Source organism: Rhagoletis zephyria, unplaced genomic scaffold (assembly GCF_001687245.7).
Source record: "Rhagoletis zephyria isolate East Lansing unplaced genomic scaffold, Rhagoletis_zephyria_1.1 Rzeph_scaffold_00053, whole genome shotgun sequence".
Classification (NCBI taxonomy): domain Eukaryota; kingdom Metazoa; phylum Arthropoda; class Insecta; order Diptera; family Tephritidae; genus Rhagoletis; species Rhagoletis zephyria.
The window spans coordinates 648287-672340 of NW_016157137.1; the positions used below are offsets into that span (position 1 = coordinate 648287).

A 24054-nucleotide genomic window follows, 5' to 3' on the forward strand; every position below is an offset into this window, starting at 1 on the left:
GAGCGAAGCGCAGTTAAAAGAAATACCAGTTACAATAACAGCGCAGCCGGCAATTTACACACCCAAAGATGAAGTCGTTAATGGACCCACATTTTGACTTGTTGTTGACAAGTGTTCGCACGCCTTTCGGGGTCGACGATTGAATAAATACAATAGTGCAAGCAAGCCTATAAAAAGTGCAAACATTCATAGTTATAAACACATGTATACACATATGTATGTACTTACATATAAGTACACAAGTACATAAGTACTTCACTTTATATGACATCGTGTTGATCTTTTTTATAAGGAACCTTCCTTCGCCCGCTGAGCATGCACACCACTCCAAAACTTGGCGCATCATTCATTTCAGCGACAGCGCCACTCGGTGTCATGTCAAAGGAAGTAGTAGTGTCAAATGCAAACGAGGAGTTATGAGGGTGCAACTTAAGTAACGGCGGTCTTAATTCGATTTTTTTCTTTAATTTAAGCAACGGAAGCGGGTAAACAATTTTATATGCTTCTTTGTAAGAAAGCAGACTTTGCAGGCGCATTGGCGCCGTTGCAAATAATTTACTTTTTTAATTCGCACATAAGTATAACATTACAGTTATTTTTTTATATAGTTAAGTTGTAAACATTTATATGAAATTTAATGCTTCGTCGGCAAGTTGGTTTACCGCGGGCGCGCTAGTGTGTTGCGCTTCAATTCATGCAATAGTCACTGATCAAGCGGCCGTCGCTGGAGCGCATCAAGTGCCAGCCGCACTTCGTTGGGTAACACGCGCTGGTAACTAATTTGTTGTGTCTGAGGTGTTCGTTTTAGAAGTGTGGTTCAATATTTACTGTAATGGAAGCACGGCTAGTTAAGAGCGGTGCTGGCACTAATTACTAATCTCAAAGAAAACTGAGATCTCAAGAATTGAATCGAAATGTTAGGAAAAAATCAATGGTTGATTGAGTAAGTAAATTGTTACCAAAGATTTAGAAAAAAAGCGGAAAAATCCTTAAAAGCTCGTAATCACCCCTTCAAAGTACATTGAAATCTTAAAAAAATATCTAGAAGACTCATTATAAAAAAACAAAAAAAAATGTACCAAAATCTTCGAAACGCAGCAAAAAAATTGTAAAGAGAATAAAACATGAAAAACTAAAAAAAAGAGAACTCTATTAAAGTGCATAGAAATCTCGAAAGTCGCTAATAAAAGATAAAAACTTCTGAAAGTTTTGGAAAGACTCTCAAAAAGTCGAAAAATCTTTAAAGGAAAAAAAAATTCCGATAATGTCAAAAAATGTAATATGTATGTATATCTCGAATATAAGAAAATTAAAAAAAAAAATTCGTAATATCTCAAAAAGTCTCTAAATGCCTACAAAAGTTGTGACAGGTCCTGAAGGAATCAAGAAAATTTCCCAAAAGAACTGATCAAATTCTCAAACAAAAACGTTAGTTAAACTAAAAAGGACTCAAAGAATTCATTTAAAAAATTCGAAGGCATCTGAAAGTTCATAAAAAGTTCTAAAAGTTCCCAAAAAATATTCTGAAAAAAATTCAAAAGCTCCAAAAACCTTGATGGTAAACACAATGAAATGCTTCCATAAAAAGCCGTAAGGGTCTCGAAAAATTTAATTTTTTTGATAATGATACGCAAGCGGTCTACTCCGTTAGCTATTGCCAGTGTTATTAATATCGTACGCACAGATTTAGGAAAATTATCATTACAATTTTTGTTGAAGTAACAAAATTATGCAAAATTTAATTAACAAGTAACCGCTTTTTTGTTAATTCGTACCTTATGCTGCTTATTTGAAAGTTTTAATTTCGCAAAAATATTTAACCACAAAATTTTTTTAGATAAATAATTCCTATTGCATAAATCAAATTAAATGCCAATATAACTGCCTGATGCCTGTAACTGACCACTTTCTTCATATGAATTATAAAAGTATATGTATGTATAATAATTATAGATAAAAAAATAAAAGAAAAAAACAGAAGCCACTAAACGCCATTTTAAGGCAAAGAAGAAGCTGAAAAAAGGCCGGTAAACGCAAAAAATGCTTTCCATGCAATTTTTTAAACAAATTATTGGCTAATAAATGTCGAAATTGGGCGCTGCAGCTGCGCACTTAAGTCTGACTAGAGATAATATGAAAGCTATCGATACTACATATAGCTACCACACATCAGTCAAAGCGAAAAAATTGGCAATGGGAAAGTAGTAAACTTAATCGAATCAGCTGAGCGTAAACATCTAAGCAAGTAAAAGCCGCAAAGTAATGTTGGCTGTGGGTAAACTAACACGAAACAGGTGCTTGTTTTTTTTTGTTTGGCTATGAAGATCTATAGCTTTGGCTTCCATATGTGTATGTATGTATGTATGTACATTAAGGTGCTTCACCAAGAAAGGTTGCGGTATCGCAATTTTCTTAAGTAAAATTATGCAAGTGGGCTATTCCACCGTCACGGGTTGGACATTTGTACAGAAAAAAATTTCTTTCTTGTTTAAATTTAAGTATAAGGTACTCAACAATTCTACATTTTGATAACGGTACACCTAATTGACTATTAAATATATGAGTTATTACAAAATACGAAAAAAAATCCAGCTTACTTTTATATGGAAAAAATCTGATTTATTACTTCTGTTACGAGTGGGATAAAGAAAAAATAACCCGCTTTTTGTAGCAGGTATATTTTACGGAATGTCGGCGAATTTATTTCACTTTTCTGTGCGAACTTGATGTCTTATAATAAAATAAAGAACCGGGAACACAAACAAAGCAAAAACTACAAAAAAATTATGGCTTTATTATACAAAGAATCCGAAATTCCTCTATCACGGGTGCGACAACGTTTGTTACGGGTAGGCCACGTACGAATTTTTATATGAAAAGGAGCTTTTAGTGTAGTCCATATATAAAGATTAGTTATTAAAAAATATAGGAAGCCAAGTAGAGGTTAAATTCACTCACGTTTTATCTTAGGCTAGTGCCTTTTATTTAAAAAAAAAAAATGCCTAGCACTGTCAGCCAGAAAAACTATTAAAAATCAACGCGATTTCCTAGCGTCTTGAAATTTTCACTTTTACCTACTTAAATTTAAAGGGCTATAAAACTACATACCTAGAATTTTTCTAAAAATCGGGAAAAAAAAGTTTAAAATTTTTGGGTGTAATTGTTAAGGTTCGTTCAATTTTTATAATTTTTGTACAAAGTTTTAAATGTGGATTTATGTATGTATGTGGTTCTGGTTATTTGATGTGCTAGGCTTTTATAAAAAAAAAACTATAAACATAAGATTAACAAAATAAAAAACCCAAAACTGGTCAAAATGTAACTGAACTTAACCAGCTGACCACAAGGGTGGGTATATAGATAATGGGCGAGTCCGCGCATATTTTGGTTGATTCACGATTTTTGCAAATGTCTTATCCACACGTTTGTTAGTTTTATAAAGAAAATAATTTTTGCACTGATGTCCACTTTCCCATGGAACCTCGCAGTTATAAAAAAATCAGTTCAGATGAGAGAAGACTTTAAGCTTAAAAGATCTGCTGTTTTTTTTTTTTTTTTTGAATGGAGAATGATGTACCCTAATGTTCATACATATGTACGGATACATTTATACATATTTATGTACTACAGTAGTACATACATAAGTATCTCCATCGATCCATATTCAATCGCTTTTCGTTGATCTACGTTTTTGTAGTGAAGCTGAATGGTAAGCGCTGTATTTATAAATAATTTGAGGATCAAATAAATATATGTATGAGTATGTACGTTTATATTTATGTATGCATGTAAGCATGCATGCATGAATGTTTGAACACGTGGAAATATATAGATAGTTTTGAGTTTTTGTGCTAATTTTTCGCCTTCGTTGTAATAGCTTTCACATGTCTAATTAAAAAACAGTTGGAAAAGTGAAAATTGCACGCAATTAACAATCTCTCTAGCGTTTAATCAGCTTAGATACAGCAATTATTTGATCGCAAGTCATTATTATATTTACGCTAAGTAAAATAAAAGATAAAATTAAATTAAACCTAACGATAAAGGAAAAGAAAAGAATAAGAGAGAAAAGTGTAAGACGCGTTTGGAATCTTTTTTTGCAAAACTTCTAATCTATACGTCTCTATCTTGTTAGGCAGGCTCTCTTATATGTCGTTATTGTATTCACCGAGTCCTAAATAGGGTAATCAATCCTAAACTATTTAGCAAAAAAAATTGCTTTATATGATTTCGATGAGCGGTTCAGTCGCAGTAAAACCAAATGGCGCTTTAAGAATGGAATATAGGATATAAATCTGAGGTTTAGACTCTTTTTGAGGCTCTTATCGGCCTCATAAATTTAGTACGTTCCGACTCTTACTTTAGGTTATTCTTTGGGTCTTATTTAACGCACTATATTTGCAAAGGAATTCGGCAAAAACTTCTTTCAAATAACATACATACTATACAGCAGCTGCAGCTAAATTTTATTAATTTTTTGCTCTCTAATCATTTTCAATTTCTGTATAAAAAAGTTTAGATACAAATTTCGAATCTTTATTTTTTTTTATATATGGCCACAAGGAGCTGACTCATAACTTGGATCCTATGTGAATCCTAAAAGATTCATATAAGAGTAAAAAAAAGTTTGTTTTTGAAACACATATTTCTTACCTAGTACTCGGACTCATATATTCCGAACGCTCAGAATATGTTTGTGGGGCCCTAGTAATAAGTACATATGCGATTTTTATCTTTTGAATACTCGTTGAATTTTCTAAGAAAAATTAAAGTATTCCAAGCAAAGCTCTATTCCGGTTTTGACCTGCACAACTGTCGCAGTATAAACTGATGGATCTATGGGTTTTTCTTTGGTCCAGTATTTTTCGAGACTGGAAAATTACGGAAAATTAGTTGCGAATTTACTCTGGAAGGTACAGTTTGCTGCTTTTATTTCGACAGTAATAAGGATGGAACTGCTATTATGGCAAGAAACCACTTTTTTCTTATCGGATACAATACACGTCTTATCTCTCACCGATCGTAATACTTTCCGTGTTATGCTTAGTGTTTTAAGCAAAAACTGTTGGCACACTTTAATACTTGTGTGTTATCGTAATTTATAACGTAATAATAACTGATACGCCTTTTGCTATTTTCTACTATTTTTCTTTTAACGTTACTTCGTTTCATACAATATAACAGGCATGCCCTCTGGCGATTTTTATAGCCCATTCCCTCAAAGGGTTCATTTAATTGTAACCGCCGGCTCTCGGTGAAATTATCAGCGCAAGCATTTCAGCGCACGGATTCGGTCTTACGGCAGTACTACGTTGCTTCTTCCGTAGTAGTCTTTTAGGTAGTGGTTTCAGCTTCTTTCAACCTCGTCTTCCTACACAAGTTTCCTCTTCAACTAACTCTTCAGAAGAATCAGTATCGCTGTATGGGACGAGTGCGCCTTTAGTTAAGCTCTGCAACAACCAAGTATTTTAACACCATATACTACGTGTATTACATTTCTATTCTTTTGATTCAAAATATTAATCTACCACAAATATACATGTATACCTTTGTATTTAAAAAACCCATATTTTGAAGAAATATGGAGGCACTACAAAACTTTCTAACAAAAATGGAACGATCTCCTCCTTAACCGACACTTTGCGTGCACAAAAAAATGTAAACAGAGTACAATTGGGCAATTAAGCCAAATTTGTTTTCGCTATAACTTTGTAACGGTACTTTGCTGTGTGGTAAATAATCGATTTCGGTCAAAAATAGAAAATCGAACATGTTGTCGCTTACATATTTTGGGCGGTTAGGGCTCGGTGTATGGCACAGAAAATGGGGATTTTGTGTTTGGGGAGTTTGGGTTCGAGGATTTTGATTTGGGGATATTGCGGTACTCTTTTGAAGTTCCTGCAAAAAAAATATAAAAAAATTGATTTAAAATATTTTCTCTTGCTACATACTAGGTATAGACTTTATTTTTCCACTCCCACATTCGTCATCGTTTAAAACGCTTGCACTCACTTTTTAATGAGCTTTTTTTAACATCATACTTCCTATTTTTAATTTTTTCCATCGTCATCTGCATCAGCCTCATCAACCATCAGTATCGTCGTCATAGTTTACATATTTAACTTAATAAAACTACACTTATTCATTCAATTTGAGGTCGAGTTCAGTTTTTTAATCTAATTAACCAAACAACTTACGCTCCCTCCCATTTTGCTACTGTATAAATTTCTGTTATTCGCGCCCATAACGCTGCTGTTTTGCAGGCAGGGTTAGAACCATACTACGATCGTAGTAGATTTACTATCGTTTATCTACGATCTGCTACGATTTTCTTTCGAAAATAATACGAAGAAATAGAATTATCGTCCTCTTTAAATTTTACTCATGCATTTACTTCTAATAAAAGCATGAAACAATGAATTTAGTTCATATCTAAACATAAATGTATCTCTTAAAGGTATTATTTCTGGGAAATGGTATAACATTGATAATTTCTCCCGATAAAAATAGTGGAAACGTAATTTTTTAAATATTGTTTTCCACTCGTTCAAATATGCAATACTTGCTGGATGATAACTCTGTCATTAAAAATTATTTTGGTTCCTTGCTTTCGTTAGAGTCTAAGGTATAAGGTATGTTGGGTAAAGTTCCAGGCACACAGTTGGAAGATAGCATAACGCATTTTCCGTGGAACAAAAAAGAAGGATCAGCAGCTATTTTTGCATACTTAAATAAACAACTCTTTTGGATACACATAAAAAATCTACTACTGATTTTGGGCTCGCCGTAGTTCTAACCCTGGTTGGAAGACACATTTGCTTATGCCGTAGAATAATAATGCTAGACCGTAAGTTATGAGCATAAATTTGTACGAACATTTGTTTGATGTTCTAGCCCAGTCACCCATTGACATTGGCGCATACAGTTCTACTCTCATAGCAATTAACTATCCATAACTGTCTCGTTCCTTGTCTGTCTGATTTGAATACATCCATGGTTACTGGGAGCGTTTAAATGTGGACAGCACTTGCACTTTCAGCACTTGCAAACCGAGAGAATGAGAGCGATTGAGTGAGCAAACTTAAGTTGAGTATCAGGGCTGCCAACTTGGCTCAAACCGTGCCAGTATCGGCACTATTTTATTTTACTTAAAATGGCACTTAATTAATTCTTCTTAATTCTTTTGTAATATTTCAAAACATTTTTGGGAAATCCTTTTCTTTTTCTCAACAAAAGTTTTAGAAGTGTGTTTCGAATTTTAATGCTAAACGGGAAGAGTTAAAAGAAGAGTAAGAATGGCACCTTTTGTGGCACTTTTATTTTTCTATTTCGCACATTTTGGCACTTTTTTATCCTCAATATGGCACTTCATACCAACGTATAATTGGCAGCTCTGGTGAGTATACAAAGCATATGTTAGCAAATGCGATCACCGATCGACAATTGATTAACTGGCTTTGTCACCTATCTAGCCGACGGGAAAACTTGGTTTAGTAATCATTGAAGTTACATTGAAATAAGTTCTAAAAATAGTATATTTTATTGCAAATAGTTCAATGACTTTAAACTTTTAAAGAATGCAGTTAATTAGCGCGCAGTTATAAACGATTTTGTTTGTTTGCTTTGCAATTCTCTGCGGTTATGAAACGTGGTGATTACCGTGTAACTGCGAGTATCTGCTCTGAAAATAAAGAAAATAATGTAGTGAAATTTTACGTACCTATAGTAAGTGTGCAATAAATGTATGTTTTTTAGGTAATATTTGCAAATGCGTACATGTATATCGAGTGTTTTATTACGGACCATCTCAACGCGGTTATCTGGAAATCTTGTGTTGGATATGGCAAACCACTCTAGATTGCTTTCAAAAAGTAGGTCAAATTGAGATGTGACATTGAGATCGAAAAATAAAGGAAAATAAGTGCGTTTAATCCCACTCAAAGTGCTAACTTTTTAAGTTCGGTTTTAGCCCTGATCAAAATTCGAGTGACTTGTCGATATATGACAGCTGCTAAAAACATAAAAATAGTTTAAAACACCGTAAATAATAAAATATTTAAACAAAGTTAAAATTGTGAAAAAATAGTAACAACTGTAAAAAGTGGAAGTTCTAAAACATGGGAACAGTTTAAACTTTAAAACGCGATAAGTTTTATATTTGAGAGCATTTTGAGATATAGGGAACAATTTAAGAATAAAAACAATCCCGAAAAATGGGAACAGTTTTAGAGAGGGAGGAAGTAGAGGAAAATACCAAATAAATATGGTGGAAACAGTTATCGTTTATTTTAGGAAATTAAACTCTTGGCGCTTCTCGCAACATGATAAAAATACCTTCTAAATCAATCATGCCATATGCTACTATTGTTGTTTTTTTTTTAACTGTCGCTCATACTATGCGTTCTGATGCTCTCCTTTCAATTAAATATCACATTGCAGCTGAGCGCGTCCATTTCCGCAGACTTACTGCCGTCCCTAAATTGGCGCGTCAAACGCCAAACAACTGTCAAAAATCCTCATGCCCGTACAATTTGTATGGAGCATCCCACAATAACGCGGCGCTAACGCCGAGCAAATGGAATTTTCATTTTTGACAGAGCGTTACGTATTGAAGTTGGATGCAGAAGACGGAAAGAAAGAAAAAGGACAAAAAAGTAAAACAAGAAGCGAGAATAAAAAAGAGAGGAAATGATAAAACGTTAGACATTACGCCGCATTGAAACGCAACGCTTAGCGCTCCAATTTAGGGACGTCAGTTATGCTGATGACAGCTCCGAGAAATGCGCTCAAGCGCTCATTTTACAATGGCGTTGGGAAGGGAAATTTAAGTACACCAAAAGTTACCTTGAATAAATGAGCGAACAGTTGCCTCAATTTGTTTGAACAAAACAAATACAAATATCGCAAAAACCAAACAAGTGGTGAGTGAGCGCCACTATGCCGAAAAAAACAAATAAATATACAGGCAATAGCGAGGGCATGCGATCGCATTGGAATCAATGACCAACGGCCGCGTGTTTGGTGATGTGGGGTTGAGATCACATTGGAATCAAAGATAGGTAGCTCGCTAAGAGAATATGGGGGGTATAGTGGAGAAAGGTGTTGAAAGCACCACGACAACAGAGACATGAAGGCGCTTGACCGTGGAAAATATTTTGTCTACTGCTTTTATTGGACCGTGACATTATTTTCTTCCATTGTTGTGATTTATTTTCACTTGTTTATTTACGTATATTTATTTTGTTATTATTTTTTGGCTCGTCGCAGTTAAATTGTAAATTTGTTTTTTTATTATTGTACTTTATTAATCTCGCCTTGCTCGATGCGATTCACTTGACACACGTATCTTTGTTTGCTTTAAATATTTATTTATTTATTTATTTATTCACACACTTTACTTTATTTAATATGCAGATTGTCATTATCGCTTTTATCACAGATATTGTTGCTGTTTTTTGTGCTTATGAATAAACCTCTTGTTTGGATATACTTATTATTCTTGTGTAAACGCTCATGTTTTGTGGGGCTTCTTATTATCATTTGCAATTTGGGCCTTTTTTGATAAGCCAATAAAGAGTACGCGTATGTTTGTAAGTAGTTTTGGGTAGGCGAAATACACGTATATGTATTTACATTGCGTTGATTAAATTTTTTTTATGACGAACACTCAACTATCTTATCAAGCGATCTCCACTTGCTACCCAATGCACTTGAAGGAATTGCAAGGCGGTTTTTCCAAATGTGAGGTTCTTTAAAGCGATGGTTAAAAAACAAATATTTTAAGGTGTATGAAAAATTTAACTGGGAAGTGATTTTTCGTCAGCTCCGTCACTCGTAAATACCAATATACATTAACTTTTAAAAAGCTTTAAAAAAATCACCAGTCAATACAACATCAATTCGTAAACAAATTTTTGAAAATTACGAAGACAATAAAAATAAAGAATGCTGAAAAATTAATGAAATGTTAAAGTTATATCAATTTGGCATGTGGGACCAGTTGTTGAAAGTGGGAACAGTTTTTAAAACATACTTTTTTTCAAAATAGAAGCAAATTCTGAAAAAGTATAAATGGCGTGAAAAGTATGAATAGCGTTAAATTGAGAACAGTGAGTTTTCTAGCACTTTCAGCAAAAAGTAGAGAATTTTGAAAAAAAGAACCCAACAGAACCTTTTGTTTTTTTTTTTTTAATTAAAAGCAAATTCTGAAGATATATTTCAACTTATACTTTTCTTATTTTTGCAGTGTACCCAGCATGCCTAATGATCACCAAGTCATAGACTAAAAAAAAAGTAAGTCACACGTAGGGGCAAATTACGCGACCGCCGATTAGACGATCGAGTTGACGGATCAACCAAATAAGAGCACAAATAGACGCAGACATATTCATTCTCATTGTCTCTGCATGAAAGCAAAGAGGCCAATCAGGGATCATATTAAAGCAGTAAGACAGCAAAGCATGAAGGGTGAAGAGTGTCGGAATATTATGGACGAAAATGCGGGTTAACCATCCGGCAGTTAACTAAACTTCACGATCATAATAGTAGCAGCGGAAAAAAGTTCAACAAGCAACTGAGCAGAGAGTTAAGTTGAGTTGAGAATATACTCGCACATGCGGGTAGGTATGACTGTGCGACATTAAACGCCGACAAAGTTGGTTGCTTTTATGGGAGCGTCAAGAGGAGCAGCGCTAGCGGTGGCGACGGTGTGGACGTAGTGAGTAGTAATCGTAGTGATTCTGAAATAAATTACTTGAAAGTGGCGCATACACGTTCAGTCACCAAACGACCCTGCGACGCGCATCGCTAAACACGCACAGCTCATGCGGAGCTAGCGAACGAACCAAAAACGATAAGTTTGAAAATATTATTTTTCGGCTAAAATTAACTACATATAGATCGCAAGTTTAAATTTACATCAACTTCAAATTAATTGTGGTGAGAAACGAACATTTAGGTACAAAGTGGGTGATTCATTAGTTTGGCAGAGCCCAAAAAGCTTATAAAAAAACAAAACTACGTCACAGCTAAAATAGTGCCTAGGTGCCACAATCCAAGTGATCTATGACCTATAATCCCACTGACACGAAACCACGCGCTTTCTGGAAGAGACTTATAATACGCAGCTTGCCAGCTCTCGATTATCGCTTTCATTGCCTCTACCGCCACTGCAAATGCAATCCATAGCAATGAAAGGCAGCGCACTCACCATCGAAGATCGTCGCTTGTTACGTTGCATCCTGCTCGATCTGATTGTTATGGTGGTGCTCACAATACCAACTATCATATGCGAATTTGTAATACAACCCACCCGCCGCGGTTTCTTCTGCAGCGATGAGACGATACGTTATCCTTTTCAACCCAATACCATTACAGCGGTTATTCTCGCCGTTTTCATCATAGTCCTGCCGGCCTTTGTGGTTATCGTTGTAGAGTTTACGCGATTCTACCGACGTGGTCGCGTCACCGAAACGCGACTTCTTTTTGGTTGGAAAGTACCCATATGGATTGTGGAATGCCTGAAATATACCGTTCACTTTGCTTTCGGCGCAACCCTCACCCTGGCTGCCACAGAGTTGGGCAAGTATACAATTGGACGACTGCGACCTCATTTCATAGCTGTGTGTCAGCCGCAGCTGGCGGATGGCAGTAGCTGTGATGCGCCACAGAATATACATCGCTACATTGAGAACTACATTTGTGTTGGTAGCGGTTATGCAGCAAGTGAAGTGCGTGAGGCGAGACTCTCCTTTCCCAGCGGCCACTCGAGTTTGTGCTTCTTCGCCATGACTTATCTTTGCATCTACCTACAGCACAAACTCACCTGGAATGCATCCAAGTTTGCGCGCAACTCTCTACAATTCTCTCTGCTCATGTTAGCCTCGTTCACCGCGTTGACGCGCATAATGGACAACTGGCATCATTGGTCTGATGTGCTTGTCGGCTGCCTGCTCGGCATGGCAATTGCGGTGATCACTGCGATTTTCCTCACCAAGGACTTTAGCACGCCATTGGAGCGATTACACGTGAACTTGCCGCGTCAGGACACAAGCACGACACTTGATGAGATCGCCGTCACGCCACCGCCGTACACGATGCGAAATGGTGGAGGAAATGTGGCGCCGTCGCTGGATAGGAACAGCGCGGGTGGCTTCAGCAACGAACAGTTTAACTCGAAGGTGTGAATGGTGATAAGCGAAAAAAAAAATATTAGTTTTATTAAAGTACCGGTATAACGGAATCAATGTAAAACTAAGAACACTTAAAATGTGGAAATAATTTTAGAAATCGTGATAAAGTTTAATTAACTGATATCAAATTAAAAAGTTTACTAGTAGGGACAGTCTAAAAAGTGGGAATTTTTTTTTTTTTAATTCGGTTATTTCGGTCGTTCAATCAGAAGTCATAACTTCTAGACTGTAAAATATACGTACATACAATTTAAAAAAGATAACCAAGCATGATTGAGTGAAATATGGCTCTAAAAAAAGTAAAAAATCTGTATTTAAATAGTAATAAAAAATAAGAATATTTAAAAAAAAAATTGTAAAAGTAAAAACCATGCCAAATTTTAAAACCAAGGTAGCTCCGCTGAAATACATAAATGGTTGAAAAGTATGCCAAAGAAGCCGCAAAGGGGGGCGGAAAGTATTAAATGGAAGCAGTTTATGTTCTTCAACACACACACACACACACACAAATCAATCAATTGTTTATTGCGTTTTTTGCAATGTTTATTAAACTATGGCTACAAGATATTTATTTAAATAGTAACTGCTACATTTGATTTCAACTTTTATACATTATTGTATTTTTTCGAAAAAAGCTCTTTTATGTAATAAATAGTATTAAATAGATTTTTAGCTACATTTACCTAAAATCGGTTTTGTAAAACTAGAGACCAGTGAGATATTTATAATTTAAATTGCATAAGTAAATATGTATTCAATATTGAGGTTAAATGTCGTGCAGCTTTAAATAAGTTCCTTATCTTTAAGTTTATTAAAAATAAAAGTATTAAAAAATTTTAAAACAAACAGACATACATTTTTGTGTAATTTTCACGGTACACTTGTGGTTGCTGTTCTGCAAGATACGGTTATGTGTGCATGCAGATGCGCCTATATGCAAATATAAATCATGGAATATGTATGTACATACCTACGAATGTATATCTAGTGCAGAAGTACAAAAACGTTAATATTTTTATTTTTATATGGAATTTAAAAATGAGCCGGAAATTATAAAAATAGATTTACCTGCAAAGTGTTAAATAAATAATTCAGCATGTACAAATATCAAAAAAAAAAAACAAATTTGTCATTCCATGCATTCTTCGTTGGCGCACGCTTAGCAACTTCGTTACATTGCTTTTTTATCGAAAGAAGCTCGCAGGTGAATCATAGCGATTATAATTGTACACACATTTGTAAATACATACATTCCGATGCGCGTCATGCTACTGTTGGGTAAACTGCTAACGTAAATGTATGCGTATGTATGTACTTATAAGGGTGAGTACCTGGATGACAGTGTTGCCACAAAAAATAAATGCCAAATTCCTCAAAAACAAATGAAAAATCCTCAGAATCCGAAGAAATTACTAAAAATTTTCTTATTACAGTTATGCTAATTATGTACTACTATTTACAGGTACTTAGTACTAAAAAACTTAATTACATTCTCCAATTCAATTGGTAGGTACATTTGTTCTTGCGGCTCAAACAAAGTATCAGCGTTATTTTTTATGCCTTGCTTTGTATATAATATTGCTGCAACTATATCAGTGCCCAATCTGTTCTCAAGTCAGTCCTACGCATTTTTAAACTAGTAAATATACGTTCTACTAAAGCATTAAAAAAGGGCTATATTAGTAATGCAGATATAATTTTTATATTTTTTTTTTAATTGGGAAACTTATATGAACTTGAGGAAGCTTTTAATTCAAAAACTTTTTTTCTAAAATTTTATGGATTTAATGAAGAATCAATACGAATATCCTTATGATCGAACAGTGCGTGTTCTCTCCATTCGATATCGAGATTTTGAAGTTTAAAATATGTGGAAAATATAACGATTGATTTCCTGGCCGCCATGTTGACGCAAGAGCGAAAAATCGAACAAAACCAAACTCTTTTACATTGTAAACCGGAAGAAAACTAAAATTCTTTACTTGAACGAGTCATATTTGCATGGTGTATGACGAAATGCGAAAAGTAGGTTTGAAGAATGTTAGACAAGCCGATTGTATGGTGTATTTCACTCCTTGTAAAACTTCGAAAATTTCCAGAGCGATTTAACAACTCTGTTGTGTAAAACATGGTTGGACTTGTTATCTGCAAATATATCGAGAGAAAATTCCTCAAAATAAAAATCCTCAAAAAATACTCCTGCGCACCGGAAATTCCTCACAAAGTGGCAACACCGCTGGATGAAACTACATGAGAAAAAAAAGTAACTTGTATAAACTAGTTCGATTGGAATCTTGAAGTTTATAATTGTCGGAGCCAGAAATCAGCCTTGTTTGTGTAAGTATGATTCCAAGTTGGTGTCTTTGGAGCTAGAATAAACTGGGGTACTAAAAAAAAATGATTTTTTTATTTGTACAAGTTTGGTCGGAAAATTTCTTTATAATTTTTAGTTTTAATACTTAAAAACTGTTGGTTTAATTCTTCAGGTTTAGTAATAAGGGAAAGGAGTACATATCGATGGCTGAGGGGAAGATGGACCTATCTCGGCAGACAAATCGAAAACGCCCTATCTCAGAAAATTTTTCAGCAACGCCCTATTTCAGAATTTGGTTAAAAAACGCCCTGTTTTAGAATTTGATTGAAAAACACCCTATTTCAGAATTCAGTTCAGTATGTAGTCCTCGCTTGTGAGAGAATAAACTAGAGAGAATACAAATTTGTATGTTTGGAGATTTCATAATCCTCGCGTTGAGTATATAACGGGTGATTTTTTTGAGGTTAGGATTTTCATGCATTAGTATTTGACAGATCACGTGGGATTTCAGACATGGTGTCAAAGAGAAAGATGCTCAGTATGCTTTGACATTTCATCATGAATAGACTTACTAACGAGCAACGCTTGCAAATCATTGAATTTTATTACCAAAATCAGTGTTCGGTTCGAAATGTGTTTCGCAAACCCAATTGCTGCGAACGGCGACGAATCGACATTTCACGGTCTTCAGCAACACTCTCAGAAACAGACGCAATATTCTCTTCTGTACGCACTGTACGCATTCGTGTGGTTGGTTTAATGTCCAATAAAGTAAACTGAGTGCGAAACTTGGTCACAATCGCATTAATTGTTTGCTCACTTGGTCGATTATGTAGACCATAAATCGGACGTAAAGCGAACCGAACACTGATTTTGGTAATAAAATTCAATGATTTGCAAGCGTTGCTCGTTAGTAAGTCTATTCATGATGAAATGTCAAAGCATACTGAGCATCTTTCTCTTTGACACCATGTCTGAAATCCCACGTGATCTGTCAAATACTAATGCATGAAAATCCTAACCTCAAAAAAATCACCCGTTATGTAACTAAATGTGTATGCATGTATGTATCATCAAGCAGTTTCCTGCTTATTTATTTCTTGTTTCTTATTGTTTCTTATTTACCTTCGCACGAGTACATTTGTTATGCAGATTCCTCCATATCCAAGCCTTCTACCTTTCTACTTATTTAACCAGCGTGTTAACTGAAAGATTTTCAAAGGAGATATATGTATGTACTATGTATATAAGACTGACTTTTCAACTATGTGTAAGTATGTACACTGAGAAAAAAACGCGTTGTAAAAATGAAATTTTTTGTTTGATTACCGTTTAAAAATGTTTGTATTTAATTTGTTTTTTGTTATTTTTTGGCCATTTAACAATTATATTCAACAATTTTATAATGAGCTCGAGGCCATTTTTAAATGAAAAATTTATTGTGGAAAAGCAACAACAATTTGAAAAAATGGTAGAAGTGATAGCTATTTCGGAAATCACCACATTTCCTCATCAGACTTCTTTCAGTAGGATTCGAACCGACGATCCCACTGACTCAGTCAGTTACCCATGCACCGCGCTAAGACGCTTGTTGCTTTTCCACAATAAATTTTTCATTTAAAAATGGCCTCGAGCTCATTATAAAATTGTTGAATATGTTTGTATTTAAATTAAAAAAAAGTAATAAAAAATGGATAAAAAAGCCATATGTCGAGTTATTTCAATCAGGATAAGTCTTAAGTAGTGTACATGCGATGCTGAATCGGCAATCTGTCTATATTTGGCCCATAATATCATTGGGAAAGGTATAGGCAAAGGAGATAAAGTTGTGTCAAAATATGGCGACAAATTTTGGCGATAAAATATGACATAGTGAAAACCAGCCGAAAAATTATGACCAAAATATTCATGCACCTACATATATGTATACACATAAATTCTAGGCTCTCTGCAGCCAAGGTGATCGGTGGCCTTTTTGTCGCGCGGGAAACGCCGTTGAGTGATTCAAGATAGAAATGCGTTTAAATTTAGTCGGTGCCATTAATTTTATCTGCATATTTTTTCAGTAGATTTATGTATGTCCACAGAGTAAATATTGGGTAGGTCGCCATGAAGTTTTCGTATCAATGCGTAAAAAATTTATTAAAATCTTGTCATGCCGTAAAAAGACACAAGAAAGAGCAGAGCAATCAGTTGTATGGGAGCTATATGTTATAGGGGTCCGATTTTCCCGGCTCCGACAAATGATTAATAAATTATTAAAAATACACTCAATTACCAAATTTCAGTCGGATATCTCGAAAACTGAGGGACTAGATTGTATATGGCCATGTCCGCCTGGGCTAAATCGCCTCGGCTCGACGTTCCAGATCATATGCATTATACATTTTCATGGGTCTATTTCTTCTTATTCTGGTACTTAAAAACCTCGGACCAAAGTTATAATACTATTTCATGCTCGTGAAAGGTATAAAAGTGCAAGAAGAGGGTTGCCATGTATGAATATAGTACACAAGTTTCTCTCAGACAAGAAAGAATAGATTGAGCTAAATTTTCTTAAGCAGTTCTTAAGAAATTTACTACAATGGTGTTCTAAAGTTTTTTGTGAAGAGCGAGCACAGGTCCCCCTTTGTTTTCAACAGAAATATGTGCCCATTACTTTGTAAGGAAAAAGCAAGAAATCAGGCTGTGAAATATCAGATGCCAAAATTCCTTAGACACCACTATTCACACACAAGCTATGATAGCAATTTTTTTCTTGAGCATTTTTTTTAAGAGCTTTATACATTGAAATAAGCAAATTGAGCACGGTCTTTAAAATTAAGCTTGGAAGCCCTGAATAAGCAAAATCAGCAATTTCAAAAAAAAAACATTAAAATTTTCGGCCTGCTTATTATCTGATAAGGAAATGTGGTGATTTCCGAAATAGCTATCACTTCTACCATTTTTTCCAATTGTTGCTGCTTTTCCACAAAAATTGTTCATTAAAAACGACATCAAGCTGAATAAAAATTGTTGAATGAAATAAAAATTTTCACAAATTCGACACAATTTCCATTCTTGATTTTACGCCAATATTTTTAAAATTGTTTCGGGTTTTGGCTATATTTTCAAGGTATTTTCCCAAAATATATATACTAAAAATATAGCAGTTGTGTGTTATCAAATAGTATTGCCGTTTGAAGAATTTTTGGGCGCTTTTAAAATTAATTGAAAATCCTGTGTTTGAGGACCTGGCTGCCATTTTAATAGACATATAAAAATAAGAATTTAGCAACTTTTTACTCTGGAGACTTGGTGGAGAGTTGCAAATTTTAAACGAAAAACTTTATTGTGCATTTTTAGGTATTAATTAAACTGGAAAATAAATAAATATTATAGTGTAATAGAATTTGGAGAGTTTTTTGGAGACTTAAATTTTTTTTTTATGTGGTCACTGATTTTGAATTAAGACAATATCATCATCTTAAATATAAAAAGTTCATAAAACTACATACATATTTGCGTATCTGAAAATCCAAAAAAGTAAGGCATGCTTTTTTATTCATTTATTTTTTTAACAAATAAGTTACAATTAAAATTCGACTCTGATGTGGAAGACTTGAACAAAATCACTCAACCGAATAATGCTGCATTCAATGTACATATAAATGCAGTTCGAAACACTGAGCTTTTCTTTTCGAATTCCAATGCCACCACATGCGTGCGTCGAAAACTTAAATTTAAGCAAAACATGAAGAAATAATAAAATTATAACAAAATTACAACGGCTTTCACTGCAACTCAAATACACTTCGACGTACTCGTATTTCCTTTTGTTTTTGCACTACAGCTGCCATTCGTGCCCATTTTCTTCATCTCTCCATCCGCTATGCCCGCTTTATGCCACGTAGCCGTAATTGCGGTATGTCTGATCCTCGGCGGCGTTATTTGGTCCGTGGTGCTGCAGATACGGCACACTGCCAAATGTGTACGCAGGCAATGCCGGTGTCGCCGATTGCGCCGACGCGGAGGCTATGCTGGCATGCGCCATTATTTTTTCCGACGCGGCTAATGTGGATGTCAAGCAACGGCCCTCAAACAACTTGGCCACGTATCGCGCCACCAGTAAGGCGAATAGCGTGCCCAACAGTATACCCACCAGCACATCGGACCAGTGATGCCAGTGATCGGTGACGCGTGTCAGCGCCACAAGCCAAGCCAACATAACAAAGCCAAATTGCAGGAAATGTTTGAGTAGCTTGGAGCCGCGTGTACTGAGCGCCACTTGCAGGTACAGTGCGATGTAAACCATGGCGTAGAATGCGAGTGAGGAGTGTCCGCTGGGAAAAGACTTTGCCATTTCGGCCATCATTTTCTGGCTAAGATCATTTTCGCAAGTGTATTCGGCGAAGTATTGGCCTTCATTGAGTTCAATGTCACAGTTGGTGCCATCGGCCAGACGTGGTTTACAAATGCTGAAGAAGTATGGGCGCAGGCGCCCGATGGCGCGCTTTGGTATCTCGGTGGCGATTAGCGTCATCTGCATGCCCAGCAAATAGTAGCCGAGCCGTGCGTAGATATTCTTCCAGCGGCGTCCGCAGCGGCAAGAGTCGTCGTTGGATTCGTGCGCTACATGCCCATGCTGTTTGCCACGGCTAGGCGATAGTTGTCGAAAGAGTTCCACGGTGAGGATGACGAAGAAGGGGATGCCAAGGGCGACAATGCATAGCGCGCCAAAACCAAAAGTCTGTCTGCCGGTGAAGGGGTACTGCAACGACTCATCGCCACAAAAGAAGCCGCGCTTCTGTAGCGGCATCAAGTGGGACAGCGCGATCACGACGCCAATTAGTACGACAAATAGGAGGAAGTCGATGAAGCGACGCAGCGTTATCATACCGGACATTTCGAGTACAGAGGTGTGACTTCAATTTGAAAAGGAGTGAGGTGCTCTCTATTGTTGGAATTCGGAGAGTATCTGGTGTTATTTGGATTTGATTCCCGTATCCTCTTTTATGCTACAAGTTGAATAATTTTTTATCACAACCCACAATGGCCGAAATTGAATTTTTTTTGGCATGAATTCAAAATTTGTATAGCAATATATTCTTGATATAAGTTATTTTTTAAAAGTACATACATATGTCAACCTTGTGCTTTCAAAGGCAGGTGTATGATTAGCTGTTATTTTGTCAGATTTGGTGCAAAATTGTTAGTCAATTGTGATGAGCTTGTCAAAGGTTGCGTTAATATAAGTAAACAAAATAAAGGTCAATGTAAATATCGTGTGTGTGTGTGTGTTTGTTTGTTATTATTTAATGTATATTTGTAGTGCGTATTTAAAGAAAAGTACTGAACAATATTTTTGTGTTCCGCGGAGTGGAACTAGCAAGCTAACAAGTGATGACGCGAACTAATAATAAAAAAAATGCTTGATAATAATTACATTTTATTTGAGTAATAACAGTTTTCGCTAATTTTTCCAAAATTTAACATTTTAAGCGAAATACACGTATAAATCTATGTATCCTCCTTACATGGAATAAAAAGTGAATTCGGGATTTTTCGCCACGTTAAGCTCGAAAACTACTGAACGGATTTGCCAAATTTTTTTTAGTAGAGGTTATTATTATCTTTGAAAATGTAACTTTCTTTTCAGAATTTATGCCAAACAATTTTAATTTCCGGCCGGTGTGCTACCTTTAGGAAAGGTATAAATAAGGCAATTTTCAACGTTTTTGGCAGTTCACTTTTGGAACTTTTTTCGTAAAATTAAGGTGTTTTGTATTTTGCGCTTGGAGACTATTCTCTAAAGCTTTCGTTCTTATGTTTTGTGCTTTATTGCCGTTTTAAAAAACTTGTGCCTAGTTTTTGGTAGTTTATGACTTGTGGAGACTTTTCTCTCCTGTAGTACCAGTTTACAAAAACTTCCTCGAGTTTTTAAATTTTGTTTTTATTTTTCAAACAAATTTCAATATTATTTTATGTTTTGTTATTTCGGTTGAAAAAAGTGCCAAATATGATATTTTTGCTAATTAGGCATACAAAATCTTTTTTCTTTCGTTAATTGGAATTTTCGTCAACGTCAAAAATCGTACTTTAAAACTTGAGAGTTGAAATGTGCAAAAATTATATGCAATGTCACAACGGCCACCATCAACTGCATTCAACTACAGTTGTTGTACATACAAGCAACGAACGCGCTTATTGGCACCTCTACCGTTACTATCACTACCGATATTTCCAAGACGTTGATTCGCTTAATTTTTGCCGCACCGAACAACACGCTCCACAGCCGCTTGAATATGGACTAACCTATACGTCGAATGAATGAAGATACAAATTGAAATGGGGCCCGCTACTTCAAACACCGGTTGGTGCGCGAATGTACTTAGCAGCAGCAGCGGGTCTCGATATCTCATTGATATCTAAGCTTCATTATGATTATTGCTATTGTTTGCCAGGTTGTTGCTTTTGTTGCTGCTGTTCTTCAAGTTTCGTTATTTTCTCAGAGTTGCGAATACAGTTAAATTTAATACATTCGTAGCAAAAATGTTATCAAGAAACGCCCCGCTACGTCCTTCTCTGGCTGTTTTTCTTTAGTTTGTTTAATCTTTATTATTTTCTTATAAAAATATAGCTGAATACTTAACAAACACCATATAAATCCAAACTTCAAACTTTGGGCAAAAATTATGACAATTCTTCAAAATTTCACCAAATTTTATAAATTTTTAATCCGCATCTATAGAAAAATTATGGTATGTAATTTTAAAGTCTATTAAATTTTAATGTATGGCGCAAATTTGGAGTAGCTAGGACTTACCGTTAATTTTTGGCATTTTTTGTGTGTCGGGGTTACGCATTTTTTCCATACAAAGCATGTTCTACCGATTTTTTACGGTTCAACTCTGTGTTAGTAAGTAGAAATGTAATTACAGTTGCGGTAAAAATAATGACACCAAACTTCGAAATGGTATTTTTAGCAACTTATGTTTATTTATTTATTTTGGAATCGGGCACGCTGGCAAATAAAAAATTCATTCCGACCAAATTATATCGAAATGCACGCATTTTTTACTTAGATATATGCAGAAATGTTTATTACAGAAATTATTGTTACAAATTTTCGTCCACGAGGCGCAGAAATTGCTTAAATGTTCAATTTTTCATAGAAATATTATGGAAAAGCAAAAAAAAAATATTTTTAACGCAAATAATTTCATTGTATAGTTTGATGTTTTTAAATCTGCACCAAAAAAAAATTTTACATTCATTTACTTTCAAAGAAAAAAAATTTTCAATTTTGAAACAAAGCTATTTGGAATTTTGCAACAAAATTTACACAGTGTACTTTTCGACTACAAAACTCGGCGCTGACTGAATATTTTTTGAAAAATATTAATGTTGGTAAATTCGGTGCCCACTTGAGGAAGCCTCACCCTAGTACAAACTTTATGTACGCAGGTATGAAAAAACTCGTAACTTCTATAGCTTTGGTTCGAGATTTTCGAATATCATGACGAAATAAAAAAATAGGTGTCTTCTTTTTTCGACAAAGAATGTAAAAAAATATATTTATTTCACCCAAAAGAAATATTGAGGTGTAAATATTGTATGGAATAATCCATGTATAATTACTGTTATTATTTTATAAATCCATTTTATGTTTGTTTCCTAGTATATAATAAATAAAATTTTGCTAAACAAACATTTTGTGTTACTGAAATGAAAGTGACAGTTGTCAACCGAAAAAGTTTGAACGTGATACATAACTCGAGATCAGTGAGCCTTAAAACAAAATACGTTTACTTCGTGGGAAATTTTTCTTATTTCTAGAAAAATTAACAGCCTCTTGGACAATCATAAATTCTTAAGGTTTTAATTTGACACGCAATTCGTGATTAGAATGTCTAAAAACCTCTTCAGTGGTATTTTCAAAAAGATTTTCTTAATTTTAGAGGAAAATGCAGTTGATTTGACAGTTCTCAACCGTCAAACTATAACTTGTATGGCATATTCGGATTTAGCATTACAACAGTACTACTATCCCGCAGTTTTATTATACATAATAGTAACAGCTCTTCTAATTTTTTGCGTAAAACTTGGCTTCTCCGACTACTGTGCGTCGTTCCAGTTTTTCAATTGTACAAAAAACAGATGTGACTTTGACCAAAAAATTGAAACGGCTCCAAAAAGTTCCGTTAGAAACAAAATAAGCTCAGTAGCAGTAATTTATTTTGGTAATAACATATTTTGTTGTGAAACATTATCTGAAAAATCCTATGCAAATCGATGCATGTCCTTCGATGCATCGAAAAATATCGATGTTCACATCCTTACCGAGAAGTGATAACTTAAACCCGCAAATGTGTGAGTATTTATACGATGATGAAATTAAGGCGAAGGAGAATTGCATACGAGAAAATAATGCCTGTATTTCTTTATTCATTCTGAACGTTTGGAATAAACTTTTTTGTTTACTTATTCTTTAGAACGTTCCTGATGATATGTTAACGTATATTTCAAAAGCATTCTGTTTATTCCGGTTGTGAAATGGGATTATCCGGAATGTATAAAGAAACGCAGCCAATAATGTAAAATCCTTTTTGGCAGATATGTAGAAACAATAACAGGCTAACCTAATATTCGCGGCTTGCGTTTTGGTACGCATGCCGTCGAATTTGTTTTTTTGCGTCACCCGAAATTGACTTGCATGCGTTTGCATTTGATTTCATTGAGCGAAACGTCAAATCAAAATGTCACGCAGAACAAAAATTGGAAATTGAGTTAGCTTCATACGCACGCCGTTCAATTTCGGTTGATCTCATACAAGTTGCATGTGCATGAGAAATTTTTGACAATAAATTGGCGGCGTGCGTGAATATTAGGTTAGCCTGTAAACGGATATGATTCCAAGCAAAAAGGAGCAAGGTAATAGAATCACACCCTTAAATGATGAACGTGACATATGTACATATGTAGCAGTTTTTGCAACTCAAAGGCTACTTGCACGCGGAATATGTCCTTCATGATGCCTTTGGCTCTAACTTAAACAAAGAGTGCTTTATCGCCGTTATGTTTTGTTTTGTATGCGCTTACCTTTGTTACTAGCTGAGGTAATTTTCTATGTATGTGAAATGTATCTTTTTTCTTGTGATGAGTATTGTCCTTGGGGTACTTATTAATTCTTCAGACGTTCATTTCGTTTAAAAACTTCCAATTTTCGGTTTTTAGCTTGTAGTTCTTCACCACCTTATATGATTTACTTCTCAAGTACTTTGACGTCGACGTTGCAAAAATCACCTTGACTTCTCTTCAGTTGTCGAATAAATCTTTCGCCTTTTACTAAAGATTTCCGTGGAGAGGAGTATTTTAATGGGTCTATAACCAATTTTTGATAATGGCTCGACTTTGCTGGTCGAGCCTGCAATGAATAAATTAAAGTAAGATATAATTACAAAGGCACATAAATTACTATGCGGTTTCAATACAAGCAATTTGAGTCATGGATTGATGAATTTAGAATATAGCTTGTTATATGGCACTAAAAAGTGCTTCAAAGTGATA

The 24054-nt window shown here is 35.0% G+C and overlaps 2 protein-coding genes across 5 annotated transcripts; one reads left to right on the forward strand and one right to left on the reverse strand.

Annotated features, from left to right (window-relative positions):
* Positions 1–467: 467 nt before the first annotated feature.
* Positions 468–13254, forward strand: LOC108368779 (putative phosphatidate phosphatase). Of its 3 annotated transcripts, none has more exons than XM_017623713.1 (2): positions 468–485; positions 10247–13254. In XM_017623713.1, exon 2 carries the CDS (start codon positions 11175–11177, stop codon positions 12183–12185), a length of 1011 nt encoding a protein of 336 aa, XP_017479202.1. In that variant the 5' UTR covers positions 468–485; positions 10247–11174; the 3' UTR covers positions 12186–13254. The 3 variants fall into 3 exon arrangements, with proteins under 3 accessions (XP_017479202.1, XP_017479196.1, XP_017479190.1); XM_017623707.1 differs by lacking the exon at positions 468–485 and adding an exon at positions 712–943; XM_017623701.1 differs by lacking the exon at positions 468–485 and adding an exon at positions 7816–7871.
* LOC108368802 (putative phosphatidate phosphatase) lies at positions 1282–20782 on the reverse strand. 2 transcript variants are annotated; one of them, XR_001848423.1, is made up of 4 exons: positions 20720–20782; positions 18067–19502; positions 14755–14761; positions 1282–1293 (listed from the first exon to the last, which is right to left on the reverse strand). XR_001848423.1 is itself a non-coding variant. In XM_017623725.1 (2 exons), exon 2 carries the CDS (start codon positions 19388–19390, stop codon positions 18386–18388), a length of 1005 nt encoding a protein of 334 aa, XP_017479214.1. In that variant the 5' UTR covers positions 19391–19502; positions 20720–20782; the 3' UTR covers positions 18032–18385. The 2 variants fall into 2 exon arrangements, 1 of the variants encoding a protein (XP_017479214.1); XM_017623725.1 differs by lacking the exons at positions 1282–1293; positions 14755–14761 and having other exon boundaries at positions 18032–19502.
* Positions 20783–24054: the final 3272 nt, after the last annotated feature.